This window comes from Mastomys coucha, unplaced genomic scaffold (assembly GCF_008632895.1).
Source record: "Mastomys coucha isolate ucsf_1 unplaced genomic scaffold, UCSF_Mcou_1 pScaffold5, whole genome shotgun sequence".
NCBI classification, from domain to species: Eukaryota; Metazoa; Chordata; class Mammalia; order Rodentia; family Muridae; genus Mastomys; species Mastomys coucha.
In genome coordinates this window covers 96,545,650-96,567,537 of record NW_022196911.1, presented here as the reverse complement: position 1 = coordinate 96,567,537, position 21,888 = coordinate 96,545,650, and the positions used below count along the sequence as shown (strand labels likewise).

The 21,888-nt window shown below is 46.1% G+C and overlaps 1 protein-coding gene across 2 annotated transcripts in view; it reads left to right on the top strand.

Annotated features, from left to right (window-relative positions):
• The window catches only part of Acly (ATP citrate lyase), a 53,982-nt gene that overhangs the window by 15,880 nt on the left and 16,214 nt on the right, over positions 1-21,888 (top strand). The window contains exons 12-20 of one of the 2 annotated variants that reach the window (XM_031351069.1): positions 7,490-7,644; positions 8,188-8,278; positions 9,280-9,309; positions 13,830-13,971; positions 14,250-14,418; positions 16,656-16,760; positions 18,312-18,508; positions 18,791-18,872; positions 19,994-20,104. In XM_031351069.1, coding sequence (XP_031206929.1) covers positions 7,490-7,644; positions 8,188-8,278; positions 9,280-9,309; positions 13,830-13,971; positions 14,250-14,418; positions 16,656-16,760; positions 18,312-18,508; positions 18,791-18,872; positions 19,994-20,104 — 1,082 coding nt within the window. The remainder of the gene's footprint in view (positions 1-7,489; positions 7,645-8,187; positions 8,279-9,279; positions 9,310-13,829; positions 13,972-14,249; positions 14,419-16,655; positions 16,761-18,311; positions 18,509-18,790; positions 18,873-19,993; positions 20,105-21,888) is intronic. The other variant, XM_031351070.1, reaches the window with a different exon arrangement.

Here is a 21,888-nt window from a genome sequence, read left to right as displayed (position 1 = left end):
TTTTACTTTATAAGTGTTTTACCTGAATGTTTGTGTATGTACTGTGTGAGGTGCTTGGTGCTCATAGATAACCAAAAGAGGGCACAGGGTCCTCAGGAACTGGTGGTATTAAAGATGGTTGTTAGCTACCACATGGATACTTGGAATTGAACCTGGGTTCTCTGCAAGAGCATCCAAGTGCTCTTAACTGCTGAGCGATCTCTCCAACATCCAGCATCCTTTCCCTTCTGACTGATCTCCCCAACATCCAGCATCCTCTCCCTTCTGACTGGAGCATCTGGAAAGGGGTTTTTGGGCTCTTCCATGCTCTACCACCCCCTGGAGGAGTGTATTTAAATTGAGAGTAGTCACTTTGCGCTCTACATTTAATAAATACAGAATGTCTGCTCTATGCCTAGTAGTGTGCAGGGTACTGGGGTTTTAGCTTGACTGTAACGTTAGGTCATGCTGACTCCCATGAAGTAATTAAAGGGATCAAATGACTAGAAAGGGTGACATTTTAGTAACGATCTCGAGCAGGGAAGAGGGACAATTTCTGCAGAGGAAAGGCTATATCCCAACACTCTTGAGTGGACCTGTCTGGAGAGTTGGGGAAAGAGGACCAGGAGAAGGGGCTGTAGATTGGAGTCGAGAGAAGAGGTGGGGCAGTACAGGTTCTGGACAGACATGGCTGTGTCCCTGAGTTGGCAGCTCATTCTATATTTGAGCAGCGGTGGAACATACATTGACTTAGGTGTGACAGGATGATTGGTATAACTGTGGGCCTTTCCATTCACATCCCAGTTCCTGAAATAACAACTCTGAGATGTAATTACTAGCTCCTAACTCAGTTAACCCACTTATTCTATTCCATGAGTGCCACCTGACAGTTACCTCTTCTCAGTTTCATGTATCTGTCTTCTCAGAGTTCAGGGCAAATCTCTTCCCATGCCTCACTCTATCCCAGCTTCCTCTCTTTCTGCTGGAACTCCCGCCTCCTATTTCCTGCCTAAGCTCATGGGCTAATCAGCTTTTTATTGACAGGTGATGCTTCCATACAGTTCACAAGAGATTCTCTCTACATTTCCCCTTTTTAGTCCAATAAAAGCCTCTTTCTCTTTCAATAATAAACTATATACAATAATAACAATTATGAAAACTATTATGTAAGATTTACATTCATAATCTCCAGTCACTATCTATCCTGTCTTGGTGTGTTTGTAGTTCTGTACCTAAATCAATTTCTATCATAACTTGCATTACCAACCTAGAAACATCTTAGACCTTAAAACATTTTTCTAAATCCTGAGCAACTTAAGCTCAACTGTGAGACTGTAACTATCTAGTCTTCAACTCCATCTGAGACCTGAGACGGATAAAGATTACCTGAGTATGCAGGAAGTGTAGGCAAGCAGCTGCCAAACTATAGAAATGACCGTAAAAGGGCTCTGTGTGGACAGTTCCCTAAATTTCTCCGTGTCATTGGTGCATCATCTTCAGCCTTTGACCCAGAATGTCTAACAGACTTTTCTAGGAAGCAGGAATTGTGAAGGACTGCCCACCTTGTCGCTGAAAAGCTTGGCAGTCGGCTTCCCTGTGTCTTGTTTATCCAGTGTGGACAGCATACTGTCCGCAGGTGAACTGGAAGGGGAGCTCCTTGCCCAGGGGCTAGGGTGGAAGCAGACTCCTTAAAGGAGTTCCTGATGCTCCTCATCCTTGAAGAAGTATGATGCTGCTGCCAGGAACAGTCCTAGCTCATTGTCAAAAAAGCCTTTTTTGTTAATAAAACATCCTTAAATGCTGTTTTCTGTGGGTCTCTGAGGTTTTTCTGAAGACCATCTATCTAGCTCTAGTGTATCTGAATGGGGAAACATTGCTTAATTTCTGGCTATTTACTATGTCTTCTACTTTGAAAACATCTTACTGTAATTAATGAGACTAGTACCTAACATGAATGAGTTTGATTGTGTGAATACTAACTTGCATTTTTTAAATTAGCCTAAATAGTTTGCAATAGCAGCTTTCAAGGAATAGAACTTCATATTACATGGGTTATAATACCTTAAACAAGAGTTGAAACATGTATACATAGTATGTTGCAGGCAAACTGTAATTTGAATCTGTATCAACATACAAAGTCTATGCCAGTGTGAAAACACTTGTCTTGTTGATGTTCTTTGGTCTAAAAGTAGATTCAATAATCTACTCTTTAGTCGGGTGGTGGTGCATGCCTTTAATCCTAGTACTCAGGAGGCAGAGACAAGCGGATCTTTGTGAGTTCAAGGCCCACCTGGTCTACATAGAGTTCTAGGGATGCAAGGAGACACCCTGTTTCAAACAAGAACAAAAACCACAAATAAAAACAAATTACCCTTAATTTATCCTTCCAATATCCCCCCTTTTTTCATCCCTTCTCCCCACTTTCCCTCTAACATAAGGTAGGAGAGAAAGAAGAATGGAGAAAAGAAAAAGAAATCCCTGAATCTAACCTTCCATATTTTGTTTCTTCCCTGTCTAAGACCATAACAACTTGTAACTACTCCCCTTAAATGACAGCAGAAATCCATCATCCATTGAACGAACAAAAACCATCTACCCCACCTCTTGGGAATGGGGTGTCACTCTCTGAAAATTGCTTCCGGCTGTCTGGGAGCGTTGTTTTCCTTTTGGGGGGAGGAGCCTAAGCAAATTGGGATTTTGGCTAGCCTTCAGGACTCTAGCTGTAACATTTGATGTCCAGTTTCTGCATGCTGAGAAAGTTGAGGGCTTAAATGAAGTCCTGGACGGAACAGTCTGCTGGATGACCTAGCTAGTCCTTTAGAAATTGTCCTGGACGCATATTTTTGAGGAAACAGCATTGAGACAGTTGGAGGTAGGATCAGGCAGGATGCTGGACTAGTCTCATCTTCTCAGCATCCTTGTCAGGGCCATCCTGACTTCACGGGTGTCTGTCTGCAGACATCCAAGCCTTCGCAAGAAGCTTACATTTCTGCAGTCTTGTATGTATGGAATGTGCAGTGTGCCTAGATCAGTCAGAGATGACTCACTGCTCTCTGTTCAAGCAGTAAGGCATCTGTTTTTATAAGTTAGTTTGGACTGTATAACCAAATTATAATATAAATTTCTGCTTATGCCATTTGAAAGGATGAGAGGATAAGTCCAGAGGATTTTGTAGCAACAAGATTTATCGGCTATGCATAGCTGAAGTTCTGTCTGGAGGCATTTTTATGTCTCTGTCAGTCTTAGAGATGTTACCAAGTACGGGGAGCAATACAAGCTACCTGTTTTGTTCCTGATTTATTGTATATCAGTAGTCAGGATCTTTAGGGGCCCTCTCCCTGTCAAATCTGATTTTAATCAACTTAGAAGGAATCCACATTTTTCTTTTTTTGTTTTCTTTTTTTTTCTCTTTCTTTCTTTCTTATTTTTTTTTTTTTTTTTTTTTTTTTTTTTTTTTTTTTTTTTTTTTTGGTTTTTGAGACAGGGTTTCTCTGTATAGCCCTGGCTGTCCTGGTACTCACTATGTAGACCAGGCTGGCCTCGAATTTAGAAATCCATCTGCCTCTGCCTCCCAAGTGCTGGGACTAAAGGCGTGCGCCACCACTGCCAGGCAAGTTTTCTTTTCCTATGGAAACAAATGCAAAATCTCTCTCAGAAGTAACACATTTCCTTCCTTCCATTCTGAGGTTAGGACATTCGTAATATAAACAGTCCACTTTAGTTCAGCAGTTTTTAGTTCATCCAATGTCTCTCGGCAGCTGTGTTATCTGTTTCATTGACATTTAAAAATTTAAAGCTGGGCAGTGGTGGCGCACGCCTTTAGTCCCAGCACTTGGGAGGCAGAGGCAGGCGGATTTCTGAGTTCGAGGCCAGCCTGGTCTACAGAGTGAGTTCCAGGACAGCCAGGGCTACACAGAGAAACCCTGTCTCGAAAAACAAAAAACAAACAAACAATTTTTGAAGTCAGTAAACATTATTTAATCTATCGTCTTTCTGTTCTATGAACATTTTCTTTAAAGTCCTGTTCGATCTCTCCATTTGCTTGATTGTAAGATATATCTGTAACAAGTTCTATGCCATAATGCCTAAGAAATTGTTGTATTCTAATGGATTCATATGTTGAACCATTATCAGCTTCAACCTATAAAGGCATTTTCAAGATAGCCACTATCTCTAATAAATGTACTGCTGTGCCAGGAAGCATTTGTGAACCCCAAAAGACCGCTCAGGAGCTGATTCCTAAGCAATCACACTAGGGTCTTTGTTCAAATGCCACCATCTCTAACGCAGCAGAATGCGAGGGGCAGCCCTGAGCACAGTTTCAGGCAGGCTTTTATAGAGTCAAGATGGGGATATCTAGCCTGGCACACATCTGATTTGCAGGCCATTGTGACCTTTAACATAATTGGCTGGTGTTGGGAGTGAGCATCAGGGGAAGGCTTGTAACCTGGGGGTGCAGATTTGTTGGGGAATAATCCAGAAGCTGGTCCTAGGTACCAACCTGTTAGTTAATTCGAGTTCAACCTTAGGTCAGGTTCTCTTAAGATGGAGTCTGAACCCAAAAGATCCGGTCTCTCAGTACAATCTCAGAATCAGTCTTCAGAATTTCAGGCAGAAGCCCATTGGAATTCTGAACATGTGTCTATCAACATTTGTACATATTTTAATTCTCCAATCTCTACAAAAGGAAACAATCTGTTGTATGACATTGCTCTAAGGTAGCATTGAACATAATTTATACTTTTTTTTTAAAGATTTATTTATTTATTTTATGTATATGAGTACTCTGTAGCTATCTTCAGACAGTCCAGAAGAGTGCGTCGGATCCCATTATAGATGGTTTTGAGCCACCATGTGGTTGCTGGGAATTGAACTCAGGACCTTTGGAAGAGCAGTCGGTGCTCTTAACTGCTGAGCCATCTCGCCAGCCCCACCATTTATACTCTTAATTGAATATATTGCGTCTCTACGGGTTGCCATTCCCATTCCTCAAGACTGTTGTGGATTTTTTTCATCTAGAACTAACTTTTTTGCTGCTATTGGATTCTTCTGAAGGTTCTTGGTTTGTTTGATTGATTTTTTTTGTTTGTTTGTTTTGTTTTTTGTTTTTTTTTTTTAAGATACTTTCACTGTATAGCTCTGGCTGTCCTGGAACTCACTCCATAGACCAAGCTGGCCTCGAACTCAAAGAGATCTACCTGCCTCTGCCTCCTGAGTGCTGGGACCAAAGGCATGGGCCACCTCTGGCCAGTTCCTTCTCGAGGTTCTTTATTCTGATTTAAAGAGTCCTCTAACCTCTGCTCTGTGGCTGCCAGCATTCCATTTCTTCAGTCCTCTCCTTAGCTAAGTCTGTTTCATTCTGATCTCCTAAAAAGGGTAAATAAAATTGTAATTATAATGGTGTTTGTATGCTGATAATCTAAACAAGATTATATGGGATCTAGGTGCATTGTGTTGTGGCGTTTTCTCCATTTCTAACATGGAAAATTTTTCCTTTTAATTTCTAACTTTATTTTCAAACTATTTTTTCCTATGATTTTTTTTTAAAGATTTATTTATTTATTATATGTAAGTACACTGTAGCTGTCTCCAAACACATCAGGAGAAGGCGTCAGATCTCATTACGGATGGTTGTGAGCCACCATGTGGTTGCTGGGATTTGAACTCAGGACCTTTGGAAGAACAGTCAGTGCTCTTAACCGCTGAGCCATCTCTCCAGCCCCCCTATCATTTTTTTTATACCCATTTTTTTCTCTTTCTCTTTGATGGTTTTCAAACTTAATACAAGTTCAGAAGTTTGGGGCTTTTCAATCCCACCTCAGTTCTGGGAAAAGGTTCCTTTTGCCCCTCTGTCTGTCTGCAGTCTCCTCAGGCTAACACCTGTCTATGGCAGTTTATTATGTCTACGCTTGGTCTAGCAGCGCTTTGGGGCTGGAGCCTCAGTTTGCCCTTCTGTAAGAGCCAAGCCTCTTACCTGAGGGAGGGTACGGGTTGGGAACTGAGCCTATTTGCTCCAGTTCTGGGAAATTTTTGACTGCAAGGCCGGCCAGTGGCTCCAGTTTCCCTGCCCTATCCACAGGTCCCCACCTCTTTCCCTCCTTGCTCTTTCTAAAGGGATTTAGCCTCCCGATTTGTGCCCGGCTCTGGGAAGTGCTTGATTTTTGCCTCCCCATCCGTTTCACAGCTTTCTTGCCTGGCTTTCTGAGCTTTCTCAGGCCCCCTGCTTGGCTAACATGCCCCATGTTGGACACCATTTATAACTTGTGGACTTTTCCACCTATGCCTCAGTTTCCAAAATATCAACTCTGAGACTTAATTATGTATAAGTAAATGCCTAGGCCATAAGGTTGGGCTTGCTCCTCGACTAGCTCATAGCTTAATTAATCTGTTTATTCTATTTTATGAGTGCCACATCCACATGGCTGGTTACCTCTTCTCAGTTTCATGTGTCTGTCTCCTCAGAATCTCTTCCCAAGCCTGACTTTATACCCAGAGTTCCTCTCTCTCTCTCTGCCAGAACTCCTACCTCCTATTTCTTGCCTAAGCTAGTAGGCCAGTCAGCTTTTTAATGACAAGTGGTGTTTCCATATAGTATACAAGAGACTCTCTGTACAGATTGGCTTCTGGGTAAAGAGAAGGTGGAATGGTGGCCGCCTAGGAGATAGTCAAACAAAGCATTTTAGAAAAGTAGTTCTCTTCACACGAGGTTCCAGAAAGTGACATATAGAAGCCATTCTTGACATCTCATTGGAAAAGGTGAAACCTTTCCATCCTCCCATTTTCCTAAAGTTAGGGTCCATGGCAAACACCCCACCTCCACCCCACCTGAAGTGGTACCAAGTGCTAGTTTCCATCTGCTCATCTAAAGTGAAGAACACGCCAGGCATGGCTGTGCGCTCTGTTAGTCCAGCACCTGGGAGACAGAGGCAGGTGGATCTGAGTTGAGGCCAGCCTGGTCTACAGAGTGAGTTCCAAGACAGCAGAGCCACAGATTAAAATGCTATCTCAAACACCAGTGAAGGGGATGCAGGAGGCAGGGTGGCATGGAGGGAGTGTCCCTAAGGCCAGGAAGGGTATGTCTTAGCAGATGCACTTGTGTTGAGCTCTGTGATGGGGGAACAGCTAGGTGAAGGTGCTGGCTCTGTGCAGAAAGGGAGGCAGCTAAGGGTATTTAGAAACAGCCCAGGCCAGCCGGGCAGGCGAGGTGCTGAGCACAGATGACAAGTGGGAGAGTGGCAGGCCAGGATCTAGGCGATCAGAGGTGCGCACTTACAGACTTCTGTCACCAGGTTGCCATTGGCACTGCAGCTTGCTCTCCTGTCAACAGCCGATCTTCTGAAAGACAGGTTTGATGGTGAAACTTTTGGCAGGTGATCTCTATTAGATGATCAGTCTTGCCCTCACAGTACCCAGCATTGGGCAAGACCTTGCTCAGGGAGCCTCTGCAGTGTCCTGCGGACTGGGCGTTTTCTCCAGATTGTGAGTCATGAGCCTTTTTCTTTTCTTGCAGGAAAGACCACTGGAATCCCCATCCATGTCTTTGGTACAGAGACTCACATGACGGCCATTGTGGGCATGGCCCTGGGCCACAGGCCCATTCCGAACCAGCCACCCACAGCAGCTCACACTGCCAACTTCCTCCTTAATGCCAGCGGAAGCACATCGGTAGGTGCCAGCTTTCCTCCCACCTTAAAGGAAGGACCCATCTTGCCTCCACCCCCACTGTCCTACACAGGACACAGTGTTCTTCTTCTGGCATTTAGGGAGATAAGAGGATACTGGACAAGTGGTATATGGTTATCCTTCAGTCAAGGTAGAATAATGGAAGGACTAAAGGTTTTTAAATCAAACCCTAGTTCAAATTCTGACTGTCCTTGCAGAGAGTGGGACTTTAACTGGTGCCCTACCTACTTAGAGCCTCAGTTTGCTCATCTGTAGCATTGGACAAAATCAATTCCCATATTGTCATTGCTTTTGGAGTACAGCTTATGAAGAACACCATTTGGCCAAATGTAGTGCACACCTATTCTGGGTCAGGAGCATTGCTGTGGGTTCCATTCTAGCCTAAGTTCTACATAGTGAGACTCTTGCCTCAAAACAATGCTGTATATAATTCTTGCTACTTTTCTTCTTTGGGGCCTTTAGGACCAGTGGCTCTTGTCCTCAGCCACTACCTATGGCCTTTAACTCTCTTCTCTCTTTACTCAGACCCCAGCACCCAGTAGGACAGCATCTTTTTCTGAGTCCAGAGCTGATGAAGTGGCACCTGCAAAGAAGGCCAAGCCAGCCATACCCCAAGGTAACTCCCAGAGCTTTAGCACAGTGAGCAAGAAGGCCCGTGGTGGTCTCCCTGCCCCTCCCTGTTTCTCCCTGTCTGGGGTCTGCCGGGAAGAGGCAGCAGGAAAGCAGTTTGAGCTTGCCTGTGGGAGTGGGCCTCCGCATGAAGTGGGAGCGGATCTCTTCAGGATGAGTGACTTCTCTTCCCTGTGGAGTCTCCTGGAACTAACGATCCACGCTGCCTGGATCACCTCACTCCCTGCTGTCTTTTACCCTCCTGCTGGGGGCTGTGAACTGACTTGGGAGGCTGTGGAGGAGATAGGAAGCAGCATCAAGAAGAGAAGTGTTCTCCTAGATTCCTAAATGGAAGACAGGTTCTGGGAGTGGAGATAGCAAGGCTAGCTCCTAAACAGTAGTCCGTCTTCCCCCACTGGCTAGGGGCTCTTGATACGCTTCTCTCTCTGCCTTATCTACTAGCCCTTGCATGTCACCAGTCATCTCCATCCCAGTGACGGGTTGACCTGCCAGCACTCACACTCCTGCAGATGTGTGGTCCTGGCTTCCTCTACCTGATGGGGCCTTGCAGCCTCTGACATATAGTCAACTGCGCTAAGGCTCAAGATCAGAAGTCACTGCCGTGTTGTCCCCAGGGTGTCAGCTTTGTCCACAGTGGGCCCAGCACCGTGTTGGTTCAGTCACTGTACTATGCTGCATGGGGACAGAAGGGTTGGCATTAAGAGGATGTGACCCAGCCAGCCCGAAGGCTGTAGTGGAAGTGTCACCCAGAGGGCCTGGAAAGGACTTGAGTGTTCCTCGCCTTGCCCTCTCCCCGCACCTTGGTTCTTTGTCTTGCCTGCTTCTGGTGCTTTTGCCTCTTTCGTTGGCTTGACTCCTGCTGTCCACCACGGACACAGTGACAGCACTGGAAGGCTTGTCTGTGGAACTGTTCCCTGTTTCTCCCCTCTCCCACCAAAGCTTCCCACCAGCAGTTCACTCAGACGCCTTGGTCATTTTCTTTAACAGATTCAGTCCCAAGTCCAAGATCCCTGCAAGGTAGGATGCCCCCACTGTGCCCCAGCTCTGCGTGTGGCTTTGTTAGCGGGTCCCAGTTTCTCTGTGCTTCGTTTCTTCCCTGGTGGGTTGCAGTGTTGTGTAGTACATTTCCTGTCCCCCACCTTGGTGTGGCCCACCCCCCAAGTCCTAGTCTTTGCTCTTTGTCCCTTCCCTCTCCTGCTTAGTATTTCCCTGCCCCAGCACAGCAGTCTCTTCACTGTGTGGCTGTTTCTGGCTCCTTACCTTGGCGGGAGGTGGAGACATAGAAGGAGCAGGAGCCAGCCCACAGCTCTGGAGACTCAAGGGTACCAGGAGGGATGGTCCTGGGGAAGAGGGTGACATCAGCTGAAAGGGGAGTGGCAGAGAGCAGTTGATGCCTCCGATCTGACTGCTGGCTGCTGTAGGGAAGGGACCAGAGCTCCACCCGGATTCTCATCTGCCTCTCATCATTGCTTTGCTTTCCTGCCGCAAATTTCAGCAACTTCAGTCCCGCCAGCTGCGTCCCACAGCTCCGTCCCACAGCTCCTGACTCCAGACCAGTGTAGGGTTTTCCCAGGTTTGGTAGAAGAGCAGAGAAAGATGGAAGGAGAGAAACTAGGAAGGTCAGGTAGTATCTGTCTCTAAAACAAGTCTTCTTCAGGACCTGAAGGGGTGTGGGCTTTGGTGTTGGAGGTTACAGTTCACAGTGGACATTGTCAGTGCATGTATACTCACACATACACACACACATCTGCTCATTGACCAAGCAGGTAGATTACTCAGTTTCCTGTATCAGGACTTTCTTGTGACTTTTTTTTCAATATTGGGAATCAAACTCAGAGCCTCCTTGCATGCTGAGCAAACCATTATACTACTGAGCTCTGCCTAGCGTATCTAAGTGACACTCACAGTTGTAAGAGTAAGGGAGTCTTCCTTGATGACTGATCCCCTAGGGAGGGTAGGAATATCTAAAGACAGTGGTCCTTTTTTCTTTTTAAGATTTATTTATTATCATGAATAAGTACACTGTTGCTGTCTTCAGACGCACTAGAAGAGGGCATCAGATCTCATTACGGGTGGTTGTGAGCCACCATGTGGCTACTGGGATTTGAACTCAGGACCTTTGGAAGAGCAGTCAGTGCTCTTACCTGCTGAGCCATGTTGCCAGCCCCTAGCTTTTGTTTCTAAGGCTTATTTTTAATTATGTGTACTTGAGTGTGTCTTAGCTGGGGTGGGGTGGGAGTGATAGATGTGAGTGCAGGTGCCTTGGGAGACCAGAAGAAGGTGTTGGATCCCTTGGAGCTGGAGTTACAGGCAGTTGTATCTTTAGTAAGCCACCTGACATGGCTGCTAGGAACGGAAGTCAGGTCCCCTGCCAAGAGTACAACCAGCTCTTAACTACTAAGCCATCTCTCTCTCCAGCCCCTCTGTTAGCTCGTAATCCTTCCATGGTCCACCTCTGGTGAGATCCAGTTTCCTAGAAGGCAAGGCCGTCATGCTGATAGTGCAGGGACAGACTCAGTCCCCAGGGAGACCTTCTCCCCTAGGGGAAGCAGGCTGTGGCAGGCACCTTTATTTGGTCCTTTAGCTGGAGAAGAGAGAGGACAGGAGGGAGATGAGGTCATGAAGAGTGCTCTCCACACTTAGTAGGGCTCTTAAGGTTGGAGGGAGGGATGTAAAGAGAGGGGCTTCCTGCTACCGGTGCCAGTGACCCCCTCCCGGCTTTGCTTTCTCTGTGCTTAAGGAGGTGAGCACTTGAGCTCCGGTAGCAGGCGTGGGTGGGCTTTGTCCTTATCTCTGAAGATGGGTTTCTGTGTAGCATGGCACTTGGGCTCAGCATGGGCTCCCATGGGAGTGTCAGAGCCTCACTCCCTTATGGCCTTCTTTATCACACAACTTCATTTTTGTCAAGTCATATAATCCTGGCTCTCCAAGATGACCCAGGACCACGTCAGTGTGGATATCTGCTTCAATTTCCTGGGGCTAGAAAGCATGCGATTGGATTATGTGGCGGCTTTTGCTGTAAGGTTCCACGTCTTATAGGAACCCTGGGATGACAGTAAATCTAAGTATTCACGAATCAAGAGCCTTCTGACTCGAGAGGCTTATTGCTGGCCTGCACGGGGATTTATTCAGACCTTGATCTTGGTTAGCCGAGCGTGCAGTAGCGCAGTAGGTTAATATCAGAAGCGTCTGGGCGAGATGCATTGCTCTCCCCAGGGAAGCACAGAACGTCCTCCAATGGCTGCTTTCCTCCCCTCAGACATCCAGGGGAAGGGAATCAAGGGCCCTTTCCCTTCTGGCTAATGGCTGCATTCCTGTAGCCTCTTTGTCCTAGCCTTCTCCCTGTTTTGGAGATAAGAGTCTTGCATGCTGTAGACCACAGCCTACCTCTGTCTCCCGAGTTCTGGGATTAAAAATGTGAGCCACCATGCCCAGTCTGCTTGGTTCATTAAAGTCTTTCCTACTATTAGAAAGCCTGTCTCAAGAGTATTGTTCTGAGCAGCCAAGAACCACGAGGGAGGTAAGGGTAGGAGAATGGGGTTAGGAATGAGGATGAGGGCACTGTGGCTTGCATCAGAGCCTGTCCATAACCTCAGACAAGATAAGCTTGAGCTGCCCTCCACCCTGGCTGCCTCAAACTTCTACACGGGACCCCTTCTGACCTAGAATTTGTGTGCATTCAAATGCTGATTGTTGCTGGGTTTATGTCTAGATTTACAGGCTGATTAATACTGTTGAGACTAGAAAGTCCTCAGGTAGCAAAATAAGGGAAGGTAAACTTTTTTCTAGTTCCTTTATAAATAATTTATTAAGGGTGGAGGTAGTGGCATGAGCCTTTAATCCCAACATTCAGGAAGCAGAGGCAGGCAGATCTCAGAGACTGAGGCCAGCCTGGTCTACAGAGTGAGTTCCAGGACAGTTAGAGCTGCACAAGAAAATTCTGCTCGAAAACCAAACAATTTAATAATAATAATAATATAATTATTATTATCATCATCATCATCATCATCATCATCATCATCATCATCATCATTATTATTATTATTATTATTATTATTATTATTATTATTATTATTATTTTGTAATTGAGCCAGTCATAGTGACTCATATCTCTTAAGTCCAGCAGTCAAAAGACTGAGACAGAAAGATTGTCATAGATTAAGGTATAGTGAGTTCCAGGCAATCTGGGTTATATAAAAATTGAAAGTAAAGAAAGAAGAGCTGGTGATGTGTTCTGTGCCTGCAGTGCAACAGTAAGGAAGGAGAGGCAAGATCAGGAGTCTAAGGTTGTCCTTATCTACATAGTGAGTTCAAGGCCAGCCCCAGTTACATGAGATCCTGCTTAAAAACCAGCAGCTGGGGCTCGAGGTAAGGCTCAGAGGTTAACAGCACTTGCAGATCTTGCAGAGGGACATGGGTTGGTTCCCAGCACCAATATGGTGGATGGCTCACATCTGGCTTGTAACTGGTTCTAGAGGATCTGACTTCCATTTTCTGGTTTCCACAGGCATTGCACACAGTGTATGTACATGTAGTCAAAGCCCCTATACACACATTAAAAATACATAAAATTTAAAAAACTGTTGAGTGTGGTGACGTCTGCCTTTATTTCCAGCACTTGAGAGGCAGAGACAGGCAGGTGCCTTGACTGCTGTCAGCCTGTTGTGTATGGCATAGTGCTTGTCAGCCAGAGCTACACAGTGAGGCTCTGTCTAAAACCGACAAGAGACTGAAGAGATGGCTCAGCATAAGAGCACTGGCTGGTTTTCTAGAGAGCTTGAGTCTAATTCCCAGAACCCGCATGGCTGCTCACAACCAGCTGTGTTAACTCCAGTTTCAGAGGATTCAGTGCCCTCACTGGCTTCAGTGGGCACCCAACAAACATGTGGTTTACAGATATACATAAGAGACAAAACACCTATACACATAAGATAATAAATACATAAATTGGGCTGGAGAGACGGCTCAGCGGTTAAGAGCACTGACTGCTCTAAAGAAGGTCCTGAGTTCAAAAATCCCAGCAACCACATGATGGCTCACAACCATCCGTAATGAGATCTGACGCCTTCTTCTGGTGCATCTGAAGACAGCTACAGTGTACTGATATATAACAATAAGTAAATCTTTCTAATTAATTAATTAATGACAAATTTTAAACAAAAGAATGAAAAATATTTTATTGCATATTCAGGCCACAGGAGTACGTAGTCTGACTCTTTAGCGTACCTGGGACACTTAGCATGCCCTGTGAGAACTCTCAGGCTGTGGAGCCCTTTTCTGTTTGAGGATTCCCTTTCTGTTCACCGTGGGACTATTCTCTAGCCATGCAGGTCTCATTAGACAGTTGTCGTCCTCTCTGCCGCTTCCTTCTAGAAAAACTGAGGCAAGTTTCTCAGAATTTATTATTTTAACATTTCGTTTGGTGCTCTGAAGAGCTACCAAACTGGACATGTAGCATAGGGATTCAGGAAGGGAGCCCCTCTGGGTCTTCCTAAGGTGTGTGTTCTGGGTGCACTCGCTGTGTCTTTGCCCACTAGGAAAGAGTGCCACCCTCTTCAGCCGACATACCAAGGCTATCGTGTGGGGCATGCAGACCCGGGCTGTGCAAGGCATGCTGGACTTTGACTACGTGTGTTCCCGAGATGAGCCCTCAGTGGCCGCCATGGTCTACCCATTCACGTGAGTCATGCCAAGGCAGGGAGTCTGGAAGTGGCTAAGTGGGACTCTCACCTTTAGATGAAGCTTGGGAGTCAGCCTGCTATCTTTGCAGTGCAGGGACCTACCCATCATCCCGGGGATTGGGACGGTCCTTGTTCCTGGGGGCCCGTTTTCCCTCAGAGGGGAACTTTTAAGGGGACACAGACCTTGCTGCTCTTGAAGAAGTTCCTCCATTCAGTTTCCCCCCGCCAGGGCTGATGGGTCGAAGGTGTTCTTACTCTTGCTCTGCTTTCTTGCAGTGGGGACCACAAGCAGAAGTTTTACTGGGGACACAAGGAAATCCTGATCCCTGTCTTCAAGAACATGGCAGATGCCATGAAGAAGCATCCAGAGGTGGACGTGCTGATCAACTTTGCGTCTCTGCGATCCGCTTATGACAGCACCATGGAGACCATGAACTATGCGCAGGTAGAGCGTGGATCTGGGATAGCTAGGTGGGGAGTCAGAGTGGGATTTACAGTTACGGCCACTTGTGACCGAGGACTTGGGAATCGGGAGAACCTAGGGTCTGGGTGAAAGTACTTGGAGCCAGGTGCTTCTCAGAAGTGGCTTAAAAGTCCAGAGTAAGCAGTGGCTGCCTCACTGGGTCACCAGAAATGAGTTCCAGCTCATTCCCTCCCAGACTGGCTTGAACCACAGACTCAAAAGCACTGTCTTGAGCTGAATATTGTTCAGTGGCAAAGCCCTTGTCTATGAATGTAAGGCTTTGAGTTCTGTCCCTAGCACCATCCCCCAAAACACTTTCTTATGGGGTGTTGTATACTTATTTCAGGACAGATGTTAAAGAATAAAAAGCAGGTGGATACTTCCAAATCTCTTTTCTCAGCAACGTGGCCACCAGGTTTCAGCATACCTACCCCACACCTCGTTCTGACCAATAGGTTGGCAACATCACTCCTATTCTTTCCAGTCTTGTCACAAGTGTCTTGGGTTAACATTTGCACGTATTCCTAATCATCACCTGTCTTAGTTTCCATTGCTGTGAAGAGACACTTCACATAACGAAGGCAACTCTTAGAAAGGAAAACATTTCATTGGGGCTGGCTTACTTAAGGTTCTGAGGTTCAGTCCATTATCACCATGGTGGGAAGCATGGCAGTGCCCAGGCAGACAATGTGCTGGAGGAAGGTGGTCAGAAGGAGGGTCCCTTTCCACACCGGGCAGAGCTTGATCATAGAGACCTCAAACCCTACCCCTACAGTGACATACTTCTTCCAATAATGCCACACCTCCTAATAGTGCCAAGCATATTCAAACCATCAGGTCACCCCGGCACAGAGGTCTGGAAGTTGAACTGCTACATCAGAATGACCACTTAGAAACTTCTAACACGTCCAGGCTTTCAGAGCGCTCACGATTTAAACTCCCATTGGAGGAATTCTAGTTTGTTTGTTTTTGTTTGTTTTTTTTTTTTGTTTTTTGGTTTTTTTGAGGCTGGTCTTGTTATCTAGCCAGCTCCAGTTTCTACTTGCCAACACCAAACAACTATGTAGTGAATTAGTGTTCTATTTACTCTGCATGTCTTTGGTCATTAACTAAAACTAACTTGGAGAACCGCTGGCTTGCCATTTGTGCCCCAGGTCCTACGCCTCCTTCCCCTTTTTCTGTTGTAATATTTGCCTTTTGTTAGTGATTTATAAAAGCCTGCTGTAGACCAGGTTTTTTTGTTTGTTTGTTCTTGTTTGATCCAGTTATTTCAGTTAGCGGGTGGAGAATATAAACTTGTTCTGCTGTTTACCGCGAGCTGCTTCAGACTGGAGCAGACTTTGGCAAAATGGTAGCCCCCACCTTGTGTCCACAAATGCAGGTTTATTAAAACAGCCAGTGCTTTCATTTATGTACTGTGCATGGATATTTACACACTGAAAATTTGTTGTACAGGCCACAAGACCCACAAAACCTAAACTGTGATCTTGTGACCTCTTACAGACTGGCCCAGAGCCAGAGAGAGAGGGTTCTTAGCTCCTCAGTTCCTCTAGCCCAGAGCCAGAGAGAGAGGGTTCTTAGCTCCTCAGTTCCTCTAGCCCAGAGCCAGAGAGAGAGGGTTCTTAGCTCCTCAGTTCCTCTAGCCCAGTCTAGGCAAGTATGGGAATAGCTTGTTTCTGTTGTGCACTGGCTACAGCCTGTAGGGACGGAGATAAGACTCGCTGGGTACTTAGGGGGAAAGAAAGGCAGGTAGGATCAGTTGAGTCTGCGGCCTTAGGTGAGAGTAGCTGCAGACTACCAAGGACTTGGAAGCAGTTGCCTCTGCTTATGCACTGAGTCCATGTGTCACTGGCTCTGGAGTTTGTTTCAGTGTACTGCTGTGTGTGTGTGTGTGGGGGGGTGCATGTGGAGGTCAGAGGACAGCATTCAGCAGTCAGTTCCTCCTCCTACCCTATTCGCCCCTGGTATCAAACTCAGGTCCTCAGGCTCGGCAGCAAGTGCATTTGCCTGCTGGGCCATCTCACTGACCCCGTGCCTCTCCTCTGAGAGAAATTTGAAGATCAGGGCAGGACCTGAGGGAGGGAGAAAGTACATTCTCCTCACCTTACTCTGTTCTGGAAACCTGGGTAGGGACACTGGGCGTAGGAGGAGGGCCTCATTGCCTATCAAAGGTGAAATGTTCAGGAGTTCAATGTTAATTTGAAGTGTTAATCCTCTAGATCCGGACCATAGCCATCATAGCAGAAGGCATCCCTGAGGCCCTCACACGGAAGCTCATCAAGAAGGCTGACCAGAAAGGAGTGACCATCATTGGGCCAGCCACAGTGAGTGTCCACTCCAGAATTCTTTCTAAGACTATAGGAGGAAGCATACTTATTTTTGTTTGGTGTGTGTGTGTGTGTGTGTGTGTGTGTGTGTGTGTGTGTGTGTGTGTGTGTTTTAAAGACATGGTTCTCAGGCTGGCAAGATGGCTCAGCTGGTAAGAGCACTGACTGCTCTTCCAAAGGTCCTGAGTTCGGATCCCAGCAACCACATGGTGGCTCACAACCACCCGTAATGAGACCTGACGCCCTCTCCTGGTGCATCTGAAGACAGCTACAGTGTATTATGCTGGAGCAAGCAGGGTGGAGTGAGTGGAGCTGGAGCGAGCAGGGCCATCATGATTTCAATTCCTAGCAGCCATATGATGGCTCATGGCCATCTGTACAGCTACAGTGTACTCATCATACACATAAAATAAATAAATAAATCTTAAAAAAAAAAGACATGGTTCTCTTACTGGTCCAGACTGGCCTGGAATTTATGATAATCCTCCTGCCTCAGGCTCCTCCTGAGACTTGGAATTAGAGACATGATTCACCATGCCTGACAGGAAGCTCACTTCTGTTGTTAACAACTCTATTTGATTATGCTGGGTTACATAAATCCATTTTCATGCAAAGATACTTTTTGGAAAAACTCTAGCCACACCCTCTCTCCCTTCCTGACCTTTATTAGGAGATTAAACTGTGATTGTCACAGGCCAGCAGTTTTAACCTGTTGAGCCATGTCATTAGCCCAAGCTTGCGTTTTGATTATCGTGGGTTCAAGACTTCAGTAGTATTCATATTCACTGTGTTATGCCATTACCAGGTAGATTTTTTTTTTTCTTTTAAAAGCATTTTACTTGAAGCCAGGTGATGGTGGTGCACGCCTTTAATCCCAGCATTTGGGAAGCAGAGGCCAGCCTGGTCTACAGAGTGAGTTCCAGGACAGCCAGGGGTACACAGAGAAACCCTTTCTCAAAAAACAAAAAACAACAACAAAAATTCAGTACTTTGGAGCCAGAAGCAGGTAAATCTCTGTTAGTTCAAGGGTAGCCTAGTCTCCATAATAATTTTCAGGCTAACCAGAGCTACATAATGTGATCCTGTCTCAAAAAAATAAATAAATAAATAAAAATAAGAGCTAGGATTTTTTTTTTCTACGCTGGTGCTAGGGATTCTCTGAGGGCCTCGTGCATACTGGGTAGGGATGCTAAATTACCATCCCTAAATCTAGGAGTTTTGCATTAAGTAAAGGTTGTGTTATAAGCAAAGCATCATTGTACACTGGGAAGCCCAACTGAGTTGTGCATCCTTGCTGGGTGCTTGAACCCATGGCGTAAGGGAGAGGACATAATGTTAAATAGACTGATCTAAAACTGAGTGTAGAGTCATGTGGTACACACTCGTTTTGCAGAGAGTGCTAAGAGAGGGAAGAGGTTCTTCATGGGCAGGTGTAATTCTTTCAGCCACTTCTCTCCACTTTGGACAGAGGTACAAGGCAGGTAAGGTAGGACTTTGTTGTTCTTCCTGCACCCTGGTTCACCTTAACTGCTATTTCTGCCTCTGCAGGTTGGGGGTATCAAGCCTGGATGCTTTAAGATCGGGAATACTGGTGGGATGCTGGACAACATCCTGGCCTCCAAACTGTACCGCCCAGGCAGTGTGGCCTACGTCTCACGTTCAGGAGGCATGTCCAACGAACTCAATAACATCATCTCTCGGACCACAGACGGTGTCTATGAGGGTGTGGCCATTGGCGGGGACAGGTGAGAGCTGGGAATCTTCTACAGTAGAGTTAGCTAGCCGGACAGCATGCATGGTGTGTTACTTACTGGCCAAACCCTGAGGCCCTAGTAAAGTTCTGTATGTCTATTGAGGGGGACTGATCTCTACTGCCCCCTCCCACCTATTTCCATTAGCCTAAAACTTCTGAGTCTGCCCTAGACTTCACAGCCATGAGCAATCCATGTCTGTAGTGAGGCGCTTCTCACATGTTCCTGCACCTCCCCATGCTGTCCCCTGAGCCTCTGTCCCCCTGCTCTCTACAGGTACCCTGGGTCCACATTCATGGATCACGTGCTGCGCTACCAGGACACTCCGGGAGTCAAGATGATTGTTGTTCTTGGAGAGGTGAGTTGTTGCCATTGTTGTTTTTGAGGGGCGGTCCTCTTTTTGATTATAAATACAGTCTAGGATTTGTGTTTTTAAGAATTCAAGCACTCTGGCACTGTACACCTTAAAGCAATCATCCTGGTGGTCCAGCTGGTAAGATTCTGGGGCTGAGAGTTGCTCTGCTGGGCAGTGGGCAGCAGTGAAGGAGGAACTGGCTTCTCTTTGACCATGGTCTCCACCCGCTGGGAAGGAAAGCTGGAGCAGTGAGGCCACCTTCTTTTTTAATTTAGACTTTAAAAAAAAAAAAAATCTGCCGGGCGGTTGTGGAGCACGCCTTTAATCCCAGCACTTGGGAGGCAGAGGTAGGAGGATTTCTGAGTTCAAGGCCAGCCTGGTCTACAGAGTGAGTTCCAGGACAGCCAGGGCTACACAGAGACAACCTGTCTCCAAAAACAAAAACAAAAACAAACAAACAAACAAAAAACCCAAAAACCTTATGCATATGAGTGGTTTTTGCCTTTGTGTGTCTGTACGTCACATGTATACCTCCTGCCTGCAACAGTTGGTGAGGGTGCCAGTCTCCTGGCAATGGAGTCATAGGTGTTTGTGACCCACCATTTGGGTGAACTGAAGCCAAGTCCTCTAGAAGAGTAGCAAGTGCTGCTAACTGCTGCTGAGCCATCCCCCCCCCCTCCTTTTTTTAATAAGCTCCGGGAGAGTTCTGTGAGCCCATTCCTTACTTGTTCTTCTGGGAGAGGCTCTAGTCCTGAGTTATCACAGACTATGTATTAGAGAGGGACACCCAGGAAAGGCCTTAAGACGAATATTATCCCTTCGTTATTCCTTATACACCTACCATGAATCGTCCGGGTAGAAATTAAATTCACCATCTGTTACATAGCTTAAGTTTGTATCCTCAGATTTTGTAGCCAACTTTTATTTCATGGGGTAGTTGTAATTTTGTGAGGTCCTTTTACTTTTATTTCATGGGGTTGTTGTGGTTTTGTGGGGTTCTTTTTTTCTGTTTTTATCCATGTGTCATGTGGGTAGTTTTTCCTGATATAGGGCCGGTCCTAGGAAAACTTGAAGCAGCTTCCACTAACTTGTGGGGTTTTTATCTTTCCCCATTTGTTTTGCAGATAGGGGGTACAGAGGAATATAAGATCTGCCGGGGCATCAAGGAGGGCCGCCTCACCAAGCCAGTGGTCTGCTGGTGCATCGGGACCTGTGCCACCATGTTCTCCTCTGAGGTATGAGTGGGACCGGCTACCGTTGAGCAGGAAATGAGGTTGCAGAAATGGCTGTCTGTACAGAACCATACAGACATCATCCCGTTCAGCCACTTATTCCCTCAGTAAGCCTGTGCTGCTTGCTTTGTGACTGCAAAGTTGAGCCCAAATTATGCCTGCCTGCCAGGAATTTATCTCTCCTAGACTCTTCCTCTGCACATTCACTGGCAGGTTAAGGCTGAGATAAGACACTGAGTTCTGACTCAAGGGAGCGTAAGGAGGAAGGGGATATAGCTTGGGCTTAGCCTGGAGGTTAGGGTCGCCCTGTGGGAGGTAGCGGGAGAGAGAGAGAATTGTTCTTGCTGTACTAAGCTGACATTCTGGGCGTGTGAGGCAACCAAATGGGTAAAGATACCCATTTGGTCCATCAGTTTGACCACCTGAGTGTGGTCCCCAGAACCTACACAGTGGAACAAGAGAACTAACTCCTCCCACAAGTGGTTCTCTGACCTTCACGTTCACCCTGCAGCCTGTGAGTGCCACCCCAAAAGTAAAGGTGATTTGCTCTACAGCTGAGTGGTGGTGTATCTGTAAATCCAGCTCTTAGAGAGCTGAGACAGGGGCATGATGAGCCTGGGGATGATAGATGTTTACTGAGCTTCTGAATTGCAGAACCAGACTTAAGTGTTCGAGGTTCCAGCTGAAAACTATCCTCTGTTGGGAAGATGGGCAATCACATGACAGAAATAAAATGCAGGATAAAAATTATCTGTCTAGCTGAGTGTGGTGGCATTCCTTCAGTCAGGAGGTAGACACAGGTTTCTTTGAGTTCAAGCCCAGCCTGTTCTACACAGTGGATTCCAGGACAGGCAGAGCTTCATAGTCAGACTCCTGTCTCAAGGGAACAAAACGAAACAATTTGCTAACCAATCTATTGAGAACAGCCTGTGGGTTCCTTGTTGTTGTGTGTATAGAGAAGGCTTGGCTTCTAAGTTTCCTACAGTAGTGCTGCTGTTGTGTCAGAGGGGGATAATTGAACCCAGGGCTCAAATGCTGGCAAAAGCTTTACCACTAAGCTACATCCCTAGCCCGCAGTGATGCTCTTTACTTATAAACTTGAAGTGGCTGTTGGAGTTGACCATCTCTGAAGGAACAGCTCCATTCCTGTGTATCCTATGAACAGGAATGCAAAGATGCTTCAAGGGATGTGGGTAGGACAGTCTCTGTAACCTTGTAACAGCGAAAGATGGAAGAAGCCTAGTACACGTTTGGAGTTCATCATATGTATCTGTACTGGGAGGATATGGTCATCATATATACCTATGCACTGGAAAACCAGGCCAGCATGAGCATGATGTAGATATTCACTGTAAAAGGAACTCAAGATGCAGTGATTCTTAGGGCAGGGCATTATGGAAACTTCAAATACAACTCATTTGTTTTTTATTTATTTATTTATTTTAGATTTATTTATTATGTATACAGTATCCTGCCTGCATTTATGCCTGCAAGCCGGGAGAGGGCACCAGACCTCATTATAGATGGTTGTGAGCCACCATGTGGTTGCTGGGAATTGAATTTAGTACCTCTAGAAGAACAGACAGACAGTGCTCTTAACCTCTGAGCCATCTCTCCAGCCCGTGATTCATTTTATGAATGTGAAATATGTGGGATTTTTTTTTCTCCCTAGTGAGTAAAGGGGGATAGGGTTATCCAGAATTCCACCTACCTCTTAGAAGTTACTGGCCCGCTCTAAGGTCAGCTCTTTGTATGCTGTCACCTGGCATTTACAGAGCTATAAAATT